At 48.1% G+C, this 14,962-nt stretch overlaps 1 protein-coding gene across 1 annotated transcript; it reads left to right on the top strand.

The window, feature by feature from the left end:
- The first annotated feature begins 11,647 nt into the window (after positions 1-11,647).
- On the top strand, positions 11,648-14,704 carry LOC121996395 (probable protein kinase At2g41970). The gene is made up of 8 exons (XM_042550358.1): positions 11,648-12,321; positions 12,392-12,556; positions 12,643-12,902; positions 13,045-13,171; positions 13,245-13,518; positions 13,935-14,067; positions 14,148-14,234; positions 14,323-14,704. Exons 2-8 carry the CDS (start codon positions 12,472-12,474, stop codon positions 14,443-14,445), a joined length of 1,089 nt encoding a protein of 362 aa, XP_042406292.1. The 5' UTR covers positions 11,648-12,321; positions 12,392-12,471; the 3' UTR covers positions 14,446-14,704.
- The last annotated feature ends 258 nt before the right edge of the window (positions 14,705-14,962 follow it).

The raw sequence follows: 14,962 nt of genomic DNA, 5'->3' as shown, positions 1-14,962 counted from the left end.
CTGTCCGGATCATGGCTCTTCTCATCCGAAGAACAATCCCTAGGCCCATGGTATACTACCATGCGGTCCCGTTTGAACAACGGGATTTTGATATTTTGGCTGAGAATTTGAAATCCCGAGGATTTTGAAGTTCGTCACACAGACCGCCGCGCGGCGGTTTCTATGTCTTTCGCGACCAATTTACCGCCGGTCTGCGGTTCCCCGTGCATCCTTTTATAGTAGACGTCTGTAATTATTTTGGCGTGCCGCTCGGAAGTTTAGTACCAAATACCTTCCGTCTCCTCTGCGGTGTTGTCGTTTTGTTTAAGATTCACAACATTCCCCTCCGACCGGAGGTCTTCTTTTATTTCTATTACCCTAAGCAAGCCGAGCCGGGCACCTTTATGTTCCAAGCTAGGCCCGGTCTGGTCTTCTTCAATAAACTACCCACTTCCAATAAACATTGGAAGGACTATTATTTCTACCTCCGCATGCCTAGTCAGCCAAACTTTCCGACCCAGTGGCAGGTCAGTCTACCTCCTACTCCCGAGTTGAAGAAATTCAAGACCCGACCGGATTATCTTCACGCCGCAAATGTACTAGCCGGTCTGCGGCTGGACATCAACAAACTTCTTCACGAGGGAGTGATGTACATTTTTGGGCTGAGTCCTATACGGACCCCACTTCCGACCGGTTTCGGTAAGAATTTTGCTTGGGCATTTGCTTTAATTGCTAACTGATTTCTTCTTCTTTTCATGCAGCTGACATCGTCATGGACTCGGTGATGGCCGGCGTTCTGAAGAGAAAGGCAGTGGCGCTGGAGGCCGCGACGGCCAAGGAAATGGAGGCGCGGGGTATTCAGCCGGTCGGTTCTCACGAAGGAGAGAGCGGCACCCAGGCTGAATCGGCCGCTCGGGCCTCTCAACAGCAGGTGGCCAGCGGAGCTACCCCCTCCAGGGAACAAACGGCCCCCGAGGAAGGGTCCGTTTGGGAGGAGGAACAACCACTACAAAAGAGGCGCTGGGTGGAGACTCCGCTGCGCTCGGCTACCTCTGCGGTCCAACCCTCCGACCGGGCCGCCGTGACTGCTAAAGGCAAGGCGCCTGTGCCCGAGATCATTTCGTCCGACCGGACGCCTTCTGATTGGGACGAGCTGACTGCTCCGGTTGAGGCCACTCCGGTCGACACTCTCCCCCCTGCTCACCGTTCAGTCCAACGCTCGACCATCCATTCGCGGTTTTCTGCGCCAGCTTCTGATCCCGGTTGGGCGATCCCTGGTCACGGCCGCACAATACGGGTTACTCTTCATCTTCTAACTGAAGAGTTGCTACCAGAAGCCGACCGGCCAACCGTGCCCGAGCACACCATTACTTTGAAAGGGCCCCTCGCCGAGATGTGGGCCGACGCTGGGGCGCGCGTAGCAATGATCCCCCTCCGGAACTTAGCCAACAGCCACATGCAAGCGGCTATGGGGGTAAGTTTTTTTTTTGTTGTTGTTTTTTTTTTTTTTTTGAAGTTTTGCCTGAATATTTCCGCTCGGCTTTTAACAACTGCGCCTTCTTGCTTCAGAGATGGGTGGAAGAGATAGCAGTTTCTAGCCGCCTGGCTATGGCGGATGAGGAGATAAGGCAACTGCAGGCGGCAGGCGGTCCGAGCGGCTCCCAAGGCCCTTCCTACTCCGAGCTGCAAAAAGAGCTGAAGAAAGCTCAAACTCTGCTGGCTGCTGAGCAGAAGAAAACAGCTGACCAGGCTCACGCCCTAGCCGAGTCCGAGCGACAAGTTAAGTCGCTTGACACAAAGATAACTCTGGCCACCACTCGGAAGAACACAACCATCTCCGATCTGGAGAAGAAGGCCCGGGGCCTGGAGTTGAAGAAGCTTGACCGGGAGAAGGCAGGCCGCTCGGCCGATGCGGAGAAAATTGAACATCTGAATGAGGCCCTCACAAGCTCCCAGGCGACCTTCAAAGAATACCAGGATGCCGAGCCGAGCCGAGTTGCCGCTCTCCGACAAAGCCATATCCGATCGCCCGAGTTCTAGGAGAAAATTTGCGAGCGGATGTACTCAGCTTTCGACTTGGCCATTACGGCCACTATGACCTATCTGAAGTCGAAGGGCCTTCTTCCGGAGTCCACCAATATTCCAGCCGGCGATCAGGTGGAGCTCCTGAGCAACATTCCGAGGGACCTCTACGACTACATCGAGTAATTCTTGTAATTTCGCCGCTCGGCTGAACATGAATCTTTTTGTACTTAGGCCACTCAGCCTAAGGTTTTAATTTCAATGAAATGCTTCCCTTTCGTGTACTCTATCTTTTTGCACTGTCCCCTTGCTAATACTTGTGCTGCCCGCTCGTCTACTATCACACCTTTGGCATTCGAGGTGCATTCTTGCAAGTGTTTTCCCCAGCCATTCCGTTCGGCCGAATATCATTCTGTGTTGCTAGCAAGAATCGCTCGTTATAAGCCGATCAGAACCTTTGTACCTCGAGTCTGAGCGAAACTTAGCGTCGGTCTAACAATATCGGCGGAGAATACGGATAATTGCAGTGTCGACGATATTCCGCTCGGATTATTTATAGACGCCGACGCGTCTCTCGATGTTTAACGTCGGAGCTCGACGGCACGGATATTTATAGCCGGACGGCGCGGCTCTCGATCTTTAACGACGGAGCTCGTCGGTTCGTCCGCTCGGATCATTTATAGACGCCGGCTCGTCTCTCGATCTTTAACGACGGAGCTCATCGGCGCGGATATTTATAGCCGGTCGGCGCGGCTCTACGGTTTAACGTCTGGGCTAGACGGTCTTCCGCTCGGAGCGTTTATAGACGCCGGCTCGTCTCTCGATCTTTAACGACGGAGCTCGTCGGCGCAGATATTTATAGCCGGTCGGCGCGGCTCTACGGTTTAACGTCTGGGCTAGACGGCCTTCCGCTCGGAGGGTTTATAGACGCCGGCTCGTCTCTCGATCTTTAATGACGGAGCTCGTCGGTGCGGATATTTATAGCCGGGCGGCGCGGCTCTCGATTTTTAACGACGGGACTCGTCGGCCTTCCGCTCGGACGTTTATAGACGCAGGCTCGTCTCTCGATTTTTAACGTCGGAGCTCGACGGATATTCCGCTCGGATGATTTCTTCGACGGTCTTCCGCTCGGACGTTTATAGACGCCGGCTCGTCTCTCGATTTTTAACGTCGGAGCTCGACGGCGCGGATATTTATAGCCGGTCGGCGCGACTCTACGGTTTAACGTTTGGGCTAGACGACCTTCAAGGCTAACTCCTTACCAGGTCGAGCAACCTTGGCCTTCATAACTTATCTCGCGCTTGAACAGTTTTTATGCCCGGCCGAACAGCACGGGTCATTTGCTTGCGAATCTAATCGGCTAGGAGGCCTTCGCTATTCGGGCGCTTGGCTCGGATAATCCATACGCCCCTGCCGAACGGTAAGCCGCTCAGCGGAGAATACTCAATGTGTTTTCATCTTTTTGCTTCCTGTATCGCAAGTACATAGGCGACCAAAAAGTATATAAATTTATATTTAGCGCACCTTTCACCCAACTTGGAGAACGTACTCCTGGCCGAACGGCTCAGGGTCTGCTTCGTCGAGCATTTTGGCTCGGATAATTTACCTCCGGCCGAACGACGCGGGGCCTTCGTTTTTTGTTGACAATGCCTTATATTTGTTCTCTTAATTCTTCATTTCTGCATTTTCAGTATTCAGTCGAAAAAAGTACACAGGATGATTTACAGTGGTACACCTTTCATCCCGCCCGGTAAAGCTGGAGGTGGTTCGCGCTCCACGGCCTATCCAACTGCCGACCGTCCTCATCCTCCAAATAATACGCACCCGAGCGGAGCTTTTCGATGATTTTGAAGGGACCTGCCCACGGAGCTTCAAGCTTGCCGACGTCGCCGACCGGTTTGACTTTCTTCCAGACAAGGTCGCCGACCTGGAATGATCGGGGAATGACGCGGCGGTTGTAGTTTTGCTTCATTCGTTGACGGTATGCCATCAGCCGAACGGATGCCTTGGCTCGCTCCTCGTCAATCAAATCCAGCTCCATGTTCCTCCGATCGGCGTTGCCTTCATCGTACAATTGGACCCGGACGGACTCGATGCCGACTTCAACCGGAATGACTGCTTCGCCGCCGTACACCAGATGAAAAGGTGTGACGCCCGTTGCTTCCTTAGGAGTCGTCCGGATGGCCCATAAAACGCCCGGCACTTCATCCGGCCAACTTCCTCCCACGTGGTCGAGCCGAGCGCGCAGAATACGGAGAATTTCCCGATTGGCTACTTCGGCTTGACCGTTGCTTTGGGGGTAAGCCACGGACGTGAAGTGTTGCTCGATGCCGTAGCTTTTGCACCAATCTTCTAGCACCTTCCCTGTGAATTGCCGCCCATTGTCGGAAACCAATCGGCGAGGGATACCGAACCTACAGATGATGTGTTGCCAGATGAATTTTTTGACCATCTGTTCGGTGATCCTGGCTAGTGGCTCGGCCTCCACCCACTTGGAGAAATAATCGACCGCCACTAGCAAAAATTTCCTCTGCCCGGTCACCATCGGAAATGGACCCACAATATCCATTCCCCATTGATCGAAAGGACATGAAACGGCTGATGTCTTCATCTCCTCTGCCGGTCGGTGCGAGAAGTTGTGATACTTCTGGCAAGAAAGGCACGTAGATACTGTCCGAGCGGCGTCCATTTGTAAGGTCGGCCAAAAGTATCCAGCTAGCAAAATCTTCTTGGCTAGTGATCGTCCGCCCGGATGTCCTCCGCACGATCCTTGATGTACCTCTTGGAGGATGTAAGCCGAGTCTTCCGAGCTCACACACTTCAACAGCGGGCGAGAGAAAGCCTTCTTGTAGAGCTGATCGCCGATGAGTGTCAACCGACCGGCCCTCCTCCTGAGCAGCTGGGCTCCATCCCGATCGGCAGGAGTGGTGCCCGAGCGCAAAAACTCCATGATGGGTGTCCTCCAGTCGTCCGGAAACATGAGGCCTTCCATCCGGTCAACATGTGCCACCAAAGATACTTGTTCAATTGGCTTCGGGATAATGACCGGCGTTATAGAACTTGCTAGTTTGGCCAACTCATCGGCTGCCTGGTTCTCCGTTCGGGGAATCTTCTGAATACGAACCTCGTGGAAATTAGCTTTGAGTTTTTCAAAGGCCTCAGCGTAGAGTTTAAGCCGAGCGCTGTTGATTTCAAAGGTGCCAGATAGTTGCTGAGTGGCCAACTGTGAATCTGAATAAAGTGTCACCCGACCGGCTCCCACATGCCGTGCTGCCTGTAATCCGGCTATGAGGGCCTCATACTCTGCTTCATTGTTGGTAGCTTTATAATCCAGCCGGATGGATAAGTGCATCTTTTCTTCTTGAGGCGAGAGCAGCAATATTCCAATCCCACTTCCAAGCCGAGTGGAAGACCCATCCACATATATTCTCCACAGAGCTTCCGGCTCTGGCTTTTGCACTTCGGTCACAAAATCAGCTAAGGATTGCGCTTTGATCGCCGAGCGGGGCTGGTATTGGATGTCGAATTCATTTAGTTTTGTCGTCCATTTGATGAGCCGTCCGGACGCTTCTGGATTCAACAGCACTCTTCCTAGTGGGCTGTTCGTTCGGACAATGATGGTGTGAGCCAAGAAATATGGTCGAAGGCGCCGAGCGGCTAGAACCAAAGCAAAGGCCAACTTCTCGAGCCCGGTGTAACGAGATTCAGCATCTTTTAAAATGTGGCTCAGAAAATACACCGGCTGCTCTTCGCCGCTCGCCCTCACAAGTGCTGAGCCTACAGCATGCTCAGTTGACGACAGATAAATATAAAGTGACTCACCCCCGATCGGCTTGGCAAGTACAGGCAGAGAATTGAGATATGTTTTCAATTCTCCGAACGCTCGGTCACATTCTTCATCCCACTGGAACTTAGTAGCCTTGCGCAGGATCTTGAAGAATGGTAGGCTCTGGTCGGCGGTTTTGGAGATGAATCTGGACAAAGCAGTTATTCGACCGGTCAACCGCTGCACTTCCCTTGTATTTCTAGGAGGCGGCATGTCTTGTAGAGCTTTCACTTTGCTGGGATTTGCTTCAATTCCCCGCTCGGTTACTATGTACCCCAAGAAACGCCCTCCTTTTGCTCCGAACAGACACTTCTGGGGATTTAGCTTGACTCCATATTTGCGTAGCGTTCGGAAGGTTTCTTCCATGTCCTTGAAGAGATCGGCCGCTCGGACTGATTTGATAAGAATATTGTCCACATAAACTTCCAGATTCCGCCCGTCTGCTCCCTGAACACTTTGTTCATCAAGCGTTGATAGGTGGCCCCGGCATTCTTCAATCCGAACGGCATCACATTGTAGCAATACGTGCCGTCGGCAGTCACGAAGCTAACTTTTTCTTGATCTTCACGGGCGAGCGGCACTTGATGATAGCCTTGGTAGGCATCGAGCATACATATTAACTCGCAGCCGGCCGTAGAGTCCACCAGCTGATCTATCCGGGGCAGGGGATAAAAATCTTTGGGGCATGCTTTGTTTAAGTCCCGAAAGTCGATGCAGACTCTCCACTTGCCGCTCCGCTTGGAGACTAATACTACGTTAGCCAGCCAGCTCGGGAACTGCACCTCGCGTATGTGGCCGGCCTCCAGAAGTTTCTCTACTTCCGCCCGGATGATGGCATTCTGCTCGGCACTGAAATCCCTTTTTCTCTGCTTCACTGGCCGAGCGTCCGGTCAGACATGCAACTCATGCTGCGCTATGCTCGGCGAAATTCTGGGCAACTCATGTGTCGACCAGACGAAGACATCATGATTTCGTTGGAGGCATTGGATCAGCTCCTCCTTCTGCTCCTCCTCCAGATCAGAGGCGATAAAAGTCATGGCCTCCGATCGGGTCGGATGGATCTGAACCTCCTCCTTTTCATCATAAATTAAAGCAGGAGGTTTCTCGGTTATGGCGTGTACCTCGATCCGGGGCGCCTTCCGAGCGGAACAGGATTCTGCTCGGATCATCTCTATATACCACCGCCGAGCTGCTAGCTGATCTCCACGTACTTCTCCTACTTTGTCCTCCACGGGGAACTTGATTTTCTGATGGAAGGTTGAGACGACTGCTCGGAATTTGCTGAGCGCCGGTCGTCCCAAAATGACGTTGTAGGACGAAGGAGAGTCGACCACCACGAAGTTTATTGTCCTGGTCCTCCTGAGCGACTCTTCTCCCAGTGAGGTAGCCAACCGGATCTGTCCGACCGGCTGCACTTCGTTACCCGTGAACCCGTAGAGCGGCGTTGTCATGGGCAGCAGCTCGGCTCGATCAATTTGCAGCTGATCGAACGCCTTCTTGAATATAATGTTGACCGAGCTCCCTGTGTCAACAAATATGCGGTGAATAGTGTAATTTGCTATTACCGCTTTAATGAGCAGAGCGTCGTCGTGGGGCACTTCTACTCCTTCTAAGTCTCCGGACCCGAAAGTGATTTCCGGTCCACTTGCCCGCTCTTGGCTACAACCGACTGCGTGGATCTGTAGCTGCCGGACGCCCGCCTTTCTGGCTCGGTTGGAGTCTCCTCCGGTCGGCCCACCAGCAATAACGTTGATCTCGCCTCGAGAAGTATTGCTTCTATTTTCCTCTTCCCGAGCGGACGGCCGAGATCGTTCTCTTGACGCTCGACGATTCTCCTGCCTTGGAGATCGATGCCGATCGGGCGTCTGTTGATGTCTCCTCTCGGTGCGGGTCCGGTCGGCTTCATGGGCCCTTTGCCTCCTGTCGATGGAAGGAGACCGTCGTTCGGCCTTCCTGGGAACGGGATTAGCCACGAAGGGAAGACTTCGACAATCCCTTGTGTTGTGCGTATCCGTCCGGTGGAAGGAACAGAACATAGGGGTCCATTTTTTCTTTGGCTTGCTTCGAGCGGCAGCTACTTCTTGTACTTGGGACCTTACACGAGGGGAGCGGATTGCTTCGGCCCTTGGTCCTCTCGGCGGTTGATGAGCGGCCAAGGGTCTCCGCTCGGCAGGAGGAGCCCGTTCGGTTGGTGTTTCTTTTTTCTTGGCTGCCTGCGCTTCCTCCACGTTGATATATTCATTGGCCCGGTGCAGCATATGATCATAATCTTGGGGCGGCTTTCGGATGAGCGACCGGAAGAAGTCCCCATCCATAAGGCCTTGCGTGAAGGCATTCATCATCGTCTCCGATGTGGCCGTTGGAATATCCATCGCCACTTGGTTGAATCGCTGGATGTAAGCTCGAAGCGATTCTCTCGGCTCTTGCTTGATGGCGAACAAGCTGACACTTGTCTTCTGATAACGCCGACTGCTGGCGAAGTGGTGGAGGAAGGCTGTTCGGAAGTCCTTGAAGCTAGTGATGGATCCGTCCGGCAGCCTCCGAAACCACCGTTGAGCCGATCCCGAGAGAGTGGTAAGAAAGACTCGGCACTTTACTCCATCTGTATATTGATGGAGCGTAGCTGTGTTATCGAACTTACCCAGATGATCATCCGGGTCTGTTGTTCCATTGTACTCGCCGATCGTCGGAGGCACGTAGTGCTTGGGCAGAGGGTCTCGTAGAATAGCCTCCGAAAATTGGCGATTGATCCGCTCGGGAGATGAGTCCGCTCGGGGAGCTTTCCCCTTTCTGTCGTCTCGCCTAGGCATTTCGTCGGAAGAAGATCCTCTATCTCTCCGAGCTGGTACGGCTTCAGGGGTGCGAAATAAGGCCCGATGGAATGCGACGGTGGCTTGAGGTGCTTCCGCTCGGCCACCCGACGCAGATGTTGCTTGTTGCTCCGGCCGCTCGGCTGATGCTTTTTGTTTTTGCTCCACAAGTTTGGCGGCCCTCATCTCGACCAGAGCGTCGAGTTCTTCTGTTGAAAGCGCCACCGTGTGTTGTCGTCCAGCCTCGTCCATCGTTCCTGTTCGGATACAGGAGCGTTCCCACAGACGACGCCAAATTGATCCTGTCCGAACCAGAAGTCAACAGACGCTGGGCACGTGGCGCTCTCCGACTCGCTGATGTAGATCTCCAACTGGTGGCGCGATGCTCCGGCTAACCTGCACAGAAGTCGGGCCGGGAAGGGGGGTTCCCGGCGGCGACCCTCCGACGCTCAAGTCAGGTAAATTACGATGAATAAGGTGGCTCCCAAAGTCTCAGAATACCTCTCTTTCCAAAAAATCCTCCTCCTGGCGAAGTCTGAGGCTCTTTATATAGAGCTGTGAAGGGTTTGAGCACGTATACCGAGGTGCATACGTATCCTCTGTCCTTTCCTAGGTATGCGGCTGTCAGAAAGCTTACCTGACCCATATCACTACAGTCAAAGCATGTCCTTGATGGGACAGCAGAATCCCCTGTCACAAGATTTGGAGCATGGCACACACGTGAAACCTACTGGTTGTCAGAGAAAGAAGTCCCCTGTCCTTTTCCCTTGCTCCAAACTTGTCGTCCGGGCGGACAGCTCCCTCAACATCCGGCCGGACATCCGCAGTGGTTTACTTGTGCTTTGTGGAGACTAATAAACAGGGGTGCTTTATGACTTTGGTCGGTCAAAAGGTCAGCTCGGTCCATGACCTTTTCAACCGAGCGTCGGAACCCCGATTTGACAGGGTGCCTTCCAACCATAAGTGCGAGCCGGCCGGACCCATCCGGGTATTCGATTCCATCGGCCGGCCGACAATCCGGTCGGACCGGCCGTCTACGGCTGTCCGTCCGGTCGGACCACACTCTCCCCCGGATGGGCGGCTGCTCCGGTGACTTCCACTTGGCGTTGACTTTGCAAGGGGGGGCCCGCTCTCACTACCGGATCACGCTGTAAGACTTGTTTTAAATAGTACTTTTCTATTAATGCTATTCACACCCCCTAGCGTATTTACGGTTCTATACAAAAGTCCAACGGAAAGTTGGCAAAGTCTAAGTGGGTTAAAAGGTTGATCGGACACTTGATGGGGAAATCTCAACAGGTTACGATTGATCGGAGATTGGGCAAGGAAACCCTAGATTTGGGTTAAGCAAGTTAGGGTTAGACAATCGATCAAGTAATCGATTGAGTTTTATGTCAATCGATTAGTGGATCAATTGACCGCACTTCTCTGTGATGCATATGTATTCTCAATCGATCCACTGATTGATTGAGAGCTGCGCTAATCGATCAGTGGATTGATTGAGCAAACTTCTCTGTGACGCACAAAAAGTGGCCCAATCGATCAGCTGATCGATTGGGCTGCACCAATCGATCAGGTGATCGATTGGGTGTATTTTCTTTGTGACAATCAGTGGTTTCCCAATCGACCAGGTGATCGATTGGGAGGTGAAAATTATGTCAAACAGAGAGTGACTGGATCGATTGACTAATCGATTCAAGCCCCAGAATCGATTGGGAGAAGACCGTTGCGAGGTTTGACTGCTGGATTTGCTCAGATCTAATGTGGCAATTGATTGGGGGGGTAAGATTAATCGATTGGGAGCTCTTGATTGCGAGATATAAAGGCTTTGGCGAGATTCAAACAACAACACTTCTTCTCCGCTTCTTCTCCACTCTTCACTGCTTATTCTTAGAGGATTCAAGGCAAAATACTGTTGCATTTATGAGTCTACAGGAGACATCTACAAACTATAAGAGATTAAGCAAGGTGTTCATTGTACTGTTCATTCATTTCCTTGTTGTATTTTCTTGTTGAGAGCTTGTACGGGGTTCTCCACCTCTGGAGTGTTTTCGAGGAGTATTTTTATAGTAGAGAGTGTACTCTATGTGGATCTTTGAATTAGTCACCTCGTTGAGGTGGATACCAAGTAAATCCCGATGTTAGCATTGCTTCGAGTGTTTTTCGCTGTAACTCATCATTGAAGAAGTGATTGGAGCTAATCACCTCCCCTCTAGCTCGCTGAAGTATTCTAACAATTACATCTGATCATCCGATTCTACAACAAGTACAATATGATAGTTTATTATAAAATACAAGCACATAATTCAAACTCCATTATATTTTCTATTTTGAAATAATCATGCTAATCGATATACACAAAGCCAAAACTAGCTATTAATACAAATTTAACATGCTTTTAAAAAATAGACAGTAATAAGAATTTGGATATCTATTATCACCATAGAATATATCTTTATTTATATTATTTCTGAAATATATAATATAATTAATTGATCAGTCGTTTACTAAATTAGCCTAGCTTAACCAACAAAGTTGATACAAAAGCTAAGTCAACTTAATACTTAAGTTCAACCTAAGAGAAATAGAGATATAAATTATATTCGAGACAAGCTTAGCCGTGTTCAAATTTATTTATTTAGTTATTAAGTTTATTCAAACTTGTTTATTAAGAATTTTATTTCAAGGTCGAGCTTTAAATCAAGCTCGACTAATAATGTTGTTGAGTTTGTAAATTAAATTAAATATTTATTTAATGCATAAAATAATTTTTTCTCCAACGTAAGATTCTAAAAATTTATAAATTACTATATTTTTTAGTATTTAAATAAAAAATTAAGAAATAAATTTATAATTAAATTTTATATAAACTAATAATTATGTTTGAATTATAAATTTATCAGTATTCAAACTTGTTTAATATATTATTATTATTATTGAAAGAATATAAATGAATTTTATCCAACTAAATGCTAAATTTATTTACGAACATTCATTTATAACCCTAAAAGCAAGTTTGATTTGTTAATACTCAAATCATCCAACAAATGTCAAGTTAATTCAAGTTTAACCTAAGAGGAAAACAAGTGCTTCAACCAAGCTTCACAAAAAGCCTATTTTTGACCGAGTCGGATTTGGACATAAGTTGGACATAAGTCTAACTATGCCAAATCAAGAATGAAATTAAGGTTTGACTCATCTAAATCGACCCAAACAACTAACATACAAATTCTATGATTGATTGGGAATCAGAAGAAGATATTTTAACATATCACAGTTTGGTACTCAAAAAACAAAAAAAATTAGATTAAGAAGGCATGTTGTGGCAACAACGTGTTGCTGTGTCTGAATCGACAAAAGTTTTTCCTTTTCCTTGTTTTTTTTCTTCTTTTAAAAGAATATTAAAAATTTATCTATTTATTTATTTATTTGAACAAATGGGATGTATTTTCTAGAATAGAAACGTGCCAGCGAAATGCTACGCGCAGGCACGTCTCATGCACGCATTTCCCACTTCATAATCCGTTGATACCCGCGGTTTTCCCGCGAAACATAACCACCTCTCAACGGCCCCTTCTCTTCCCTTCCCCCTCTCAATCCTCCTCCTCCTCCTATCCACCACATCGTCGCCGCCGGACTGAAGCTTTGCGCCATCCATCCGCCTCCCGCTTTCGGATCTCATCGGTTAGTCTCTCCCTTTAATGTCAATTCCCCGCCATTTGAAATTAACCGAGGCAACGGTGAACTGGGGCAGAGTTGAGTTGGTTGATGCGGGGGAGAGGACGTTGACGGCGTTTCGTGGGCATTCTGCGCTCCGGCGAGACTTCTCCGATCATGTTGTGCTGCGGAGGAACCGACGAGGATATCTACGGCCCTCCGGCCAGCCAGCATTCCGCCCCACCCAACCGCAATGTTCCAGGTAATCTGAATTCCTCTTCTGCGGATTCATGGTCGAATTTAACAGCTGGATTTGGTTTGCTTCTGTTGTGGGCGATGAAAATGAAGGTCGAGACAGAGACCCCAGAGGGGGGCCAGGTGGAGCCAGAGGTGGAGGAGCCCCGCCGAAGGTCCTGCCAATCGAGATTCCGGCAATACCATTCTCTGAGCTCAGCAATATGACCAACAATTTCAGCGACAAGGCATTGGTCGGAGAAGGATCCTATGGCAGGGTCTTCCGGGCCACCCTCAAAACAGAGGAAGAAGCTGCCATTAAAAAGCTGGATCCAAGTGCATCCAATGAACCAGATACTGAATTTGCCGCGCAGGTGATCACTTTTTTTAATCTTGAAATTCTTTTAGCATTTGGTTTGAATTTATGATATTAATCGAAAAACTAATCATCGAGAGCCATGAAGCAGACATTCTGTTTGCATTCGAGTTGATTGCTTCCTGTGCCCCTTTATGCAGTTATCAATGGTTTCGAGGCTCAAGAATGAGTTCTTTGTAGAGCTGTTGGGGTACTGTCTGGATGCGAATAATCGAATACTAGTTTATCAATTCGCGACCAAAGGATCTTTGCATGATGTTTTACATGGTAATCAAATACTTACATTTCGATGTATTGTCGAAGATGAGACTGGTATAATTCACTCATTGTGTTGGCACAGGGAAGAAAGGTGTGCAAGGGGCTGAACCAGGGCCTGTTCTTAACTGGAGCGAAAGGGTTAAGATTGCTTATGGTGCGGCAAGAGGACTCGAATATCTTCATGAGAAAGTTCAGCCTCCGATCGTCCATAGGGATGTCAGATCGAGCAACGTTCTATTGTTCGATGATTTTGCTGCCAAGATTGCTGATTTCAATCTGACCAACCAGTCTCCCGATACTGCAGCTCGTTTACATTCGACTCGTGTTTTGGGAACTTTTGGATATCATGCTCCAGAGTAAGCTCATTGATCCAATCTACATTGCTCTCTTATTCTCGAGTTAGATGTAGTCGTGATTGAATATTTTTCGAATAGCCTAAGCTTTTGAGAGCAATTAAATGTTGAAAATTTTAGAGGTCTATTGAATCGCATGACTTCAAATGCGATGTTTTCCTTGGTGTCCCAAAAAAGGGTCTATTGTATGCAGTCTTACCTTGGGTCGTCGTTTAACCATCTAATATTGAATGATGTCTTCTTTTTTCCTTTTCATTTGGGTGTCTTTGGTGGGACGACTAGTCCTCTTCTCTTTTTCTTATTTGTTTGATACAAAAGTAAGTTCATGTTAAACATGGTTGAAAGAACTCGAATGATGTTAATGATGATATATCGTGCCATTATTTCCATCTCAAATGATCTTCCTAATTCCTTTACAGATATGCCATGACAGGCCAACTGACCCAGAAGAGCGATGTTTACAGTTTCGGAGTTATTCTTTTAGAGCTACTAACCGGCAGAAAGCCGGTAGATCACACAATGCCTAAAGGACAACAAAGTCTTGTCACTTGGGTAATTCTCCATCACTTAATCCAACATCAATCAATTCATTGTTGGTAGTTTTCTTCTCTGATGTGCAAATTATGATGCAGGCAACTCCAAGGCTAAGTGAAGACAAAGTTAAACAATGTGTGGATCCGAAACTATATGACGATTATCCACCAAAAGCCGTCGCTAAGGTAATGCCAATCATGTAGTTTTTCTTTGCTCAGCAAAAGCAAGTGGTTTTTAACAAGCAAAGTCTTGTGTTTTCTTTGTGATACTCAGCTTGCAGCAGTTGCAGCGCTTTGTGTGCAATATGAATCTGATTTCCGACCAAATATGACCATTGTTGTCAAGGCCATTCAGCCTCTTCTTAACGCGAAACCAGGGCAAGAACACCATAACTGATGTTGAAGCATCTTTGATTACCCTCCTATCGTCATCTTGTTTCTTCGCTTCATCTTGTCTGTTGGTTAAATTTGAGAATGGAATTAGTAAAATTCAGCAATTTAAATGTAGTTGGTGTAACATACTGAAATGAAGTAGAAAAAGATGGGTGGAACTGAAAATAAAAGTCTTTCAAAAAGGATTGAACATATATATCGTTATAGCTTGTACTGAAATGACATTGGTTGCAAAGTATAATGTGAAAAACAAGTTGGTATTTGTTGAAATGTCCAATGTGGTTTAACAAGATGTAAATGATAATCTTTCTTTAAGATTGCGACTACATTAAGTTTTGATATGAGATGAAAGTTAGAGGTTAATTTATTTTATCATCACTTGAGGGAGGATATCCTAATGGAGACAAGATAAGATTATAATGATATCTGCTTGAAGAAAAGATAGATATTAGGAAAAACCACGAATAACTGATTTGCTAAAGTAATGAATTTCTCAGCATTACCATAAGATCAGCAACCAA

Source organism: Zingiber officinale, chromosome 6A, assembly GCF_018446385.1.
Source record: "Zingiber officinale cultivar Zhangliang chromosome 6A, Zo_v1.1, whole genome shotgun sequence".
In the NCBI taxonomy this organism is placed as follows: Eukaryota; Viridiplantae; Streptophyta; class Magnoliopsida; order Zingiberales; family Zingiberaceae; genus Zingiber; species Zingiber officinale.
This window is presented reverse-complemented; position numbering and strand designations above follow the sequence as displayed.

Bases quoted from the DNA above. Each gene is read 5' to 3' on its own strand.
- LOC121996395 (XM_042550358.1), top strand. From the start codon at position 12,472: ATGTTGTGCTGCGGAGGAACCGACGAGGATATCTACGGCCCTCCGGCC. The intron at 12,903-13,044 runs GTGATCACTTTT...CCCTTTATGCAG, and splicing joins ATACTGAATTTGCCGCGCAG to TTATCAATGGTTTCGAGGCT. The intron at 14,068-14,147 runs GTAATTCTCCAT...ATTATGATGCAG, and splicing joins AACAAAGTCTTGTCACTTGG to GCAACTCCAAGGCTAAGTGA.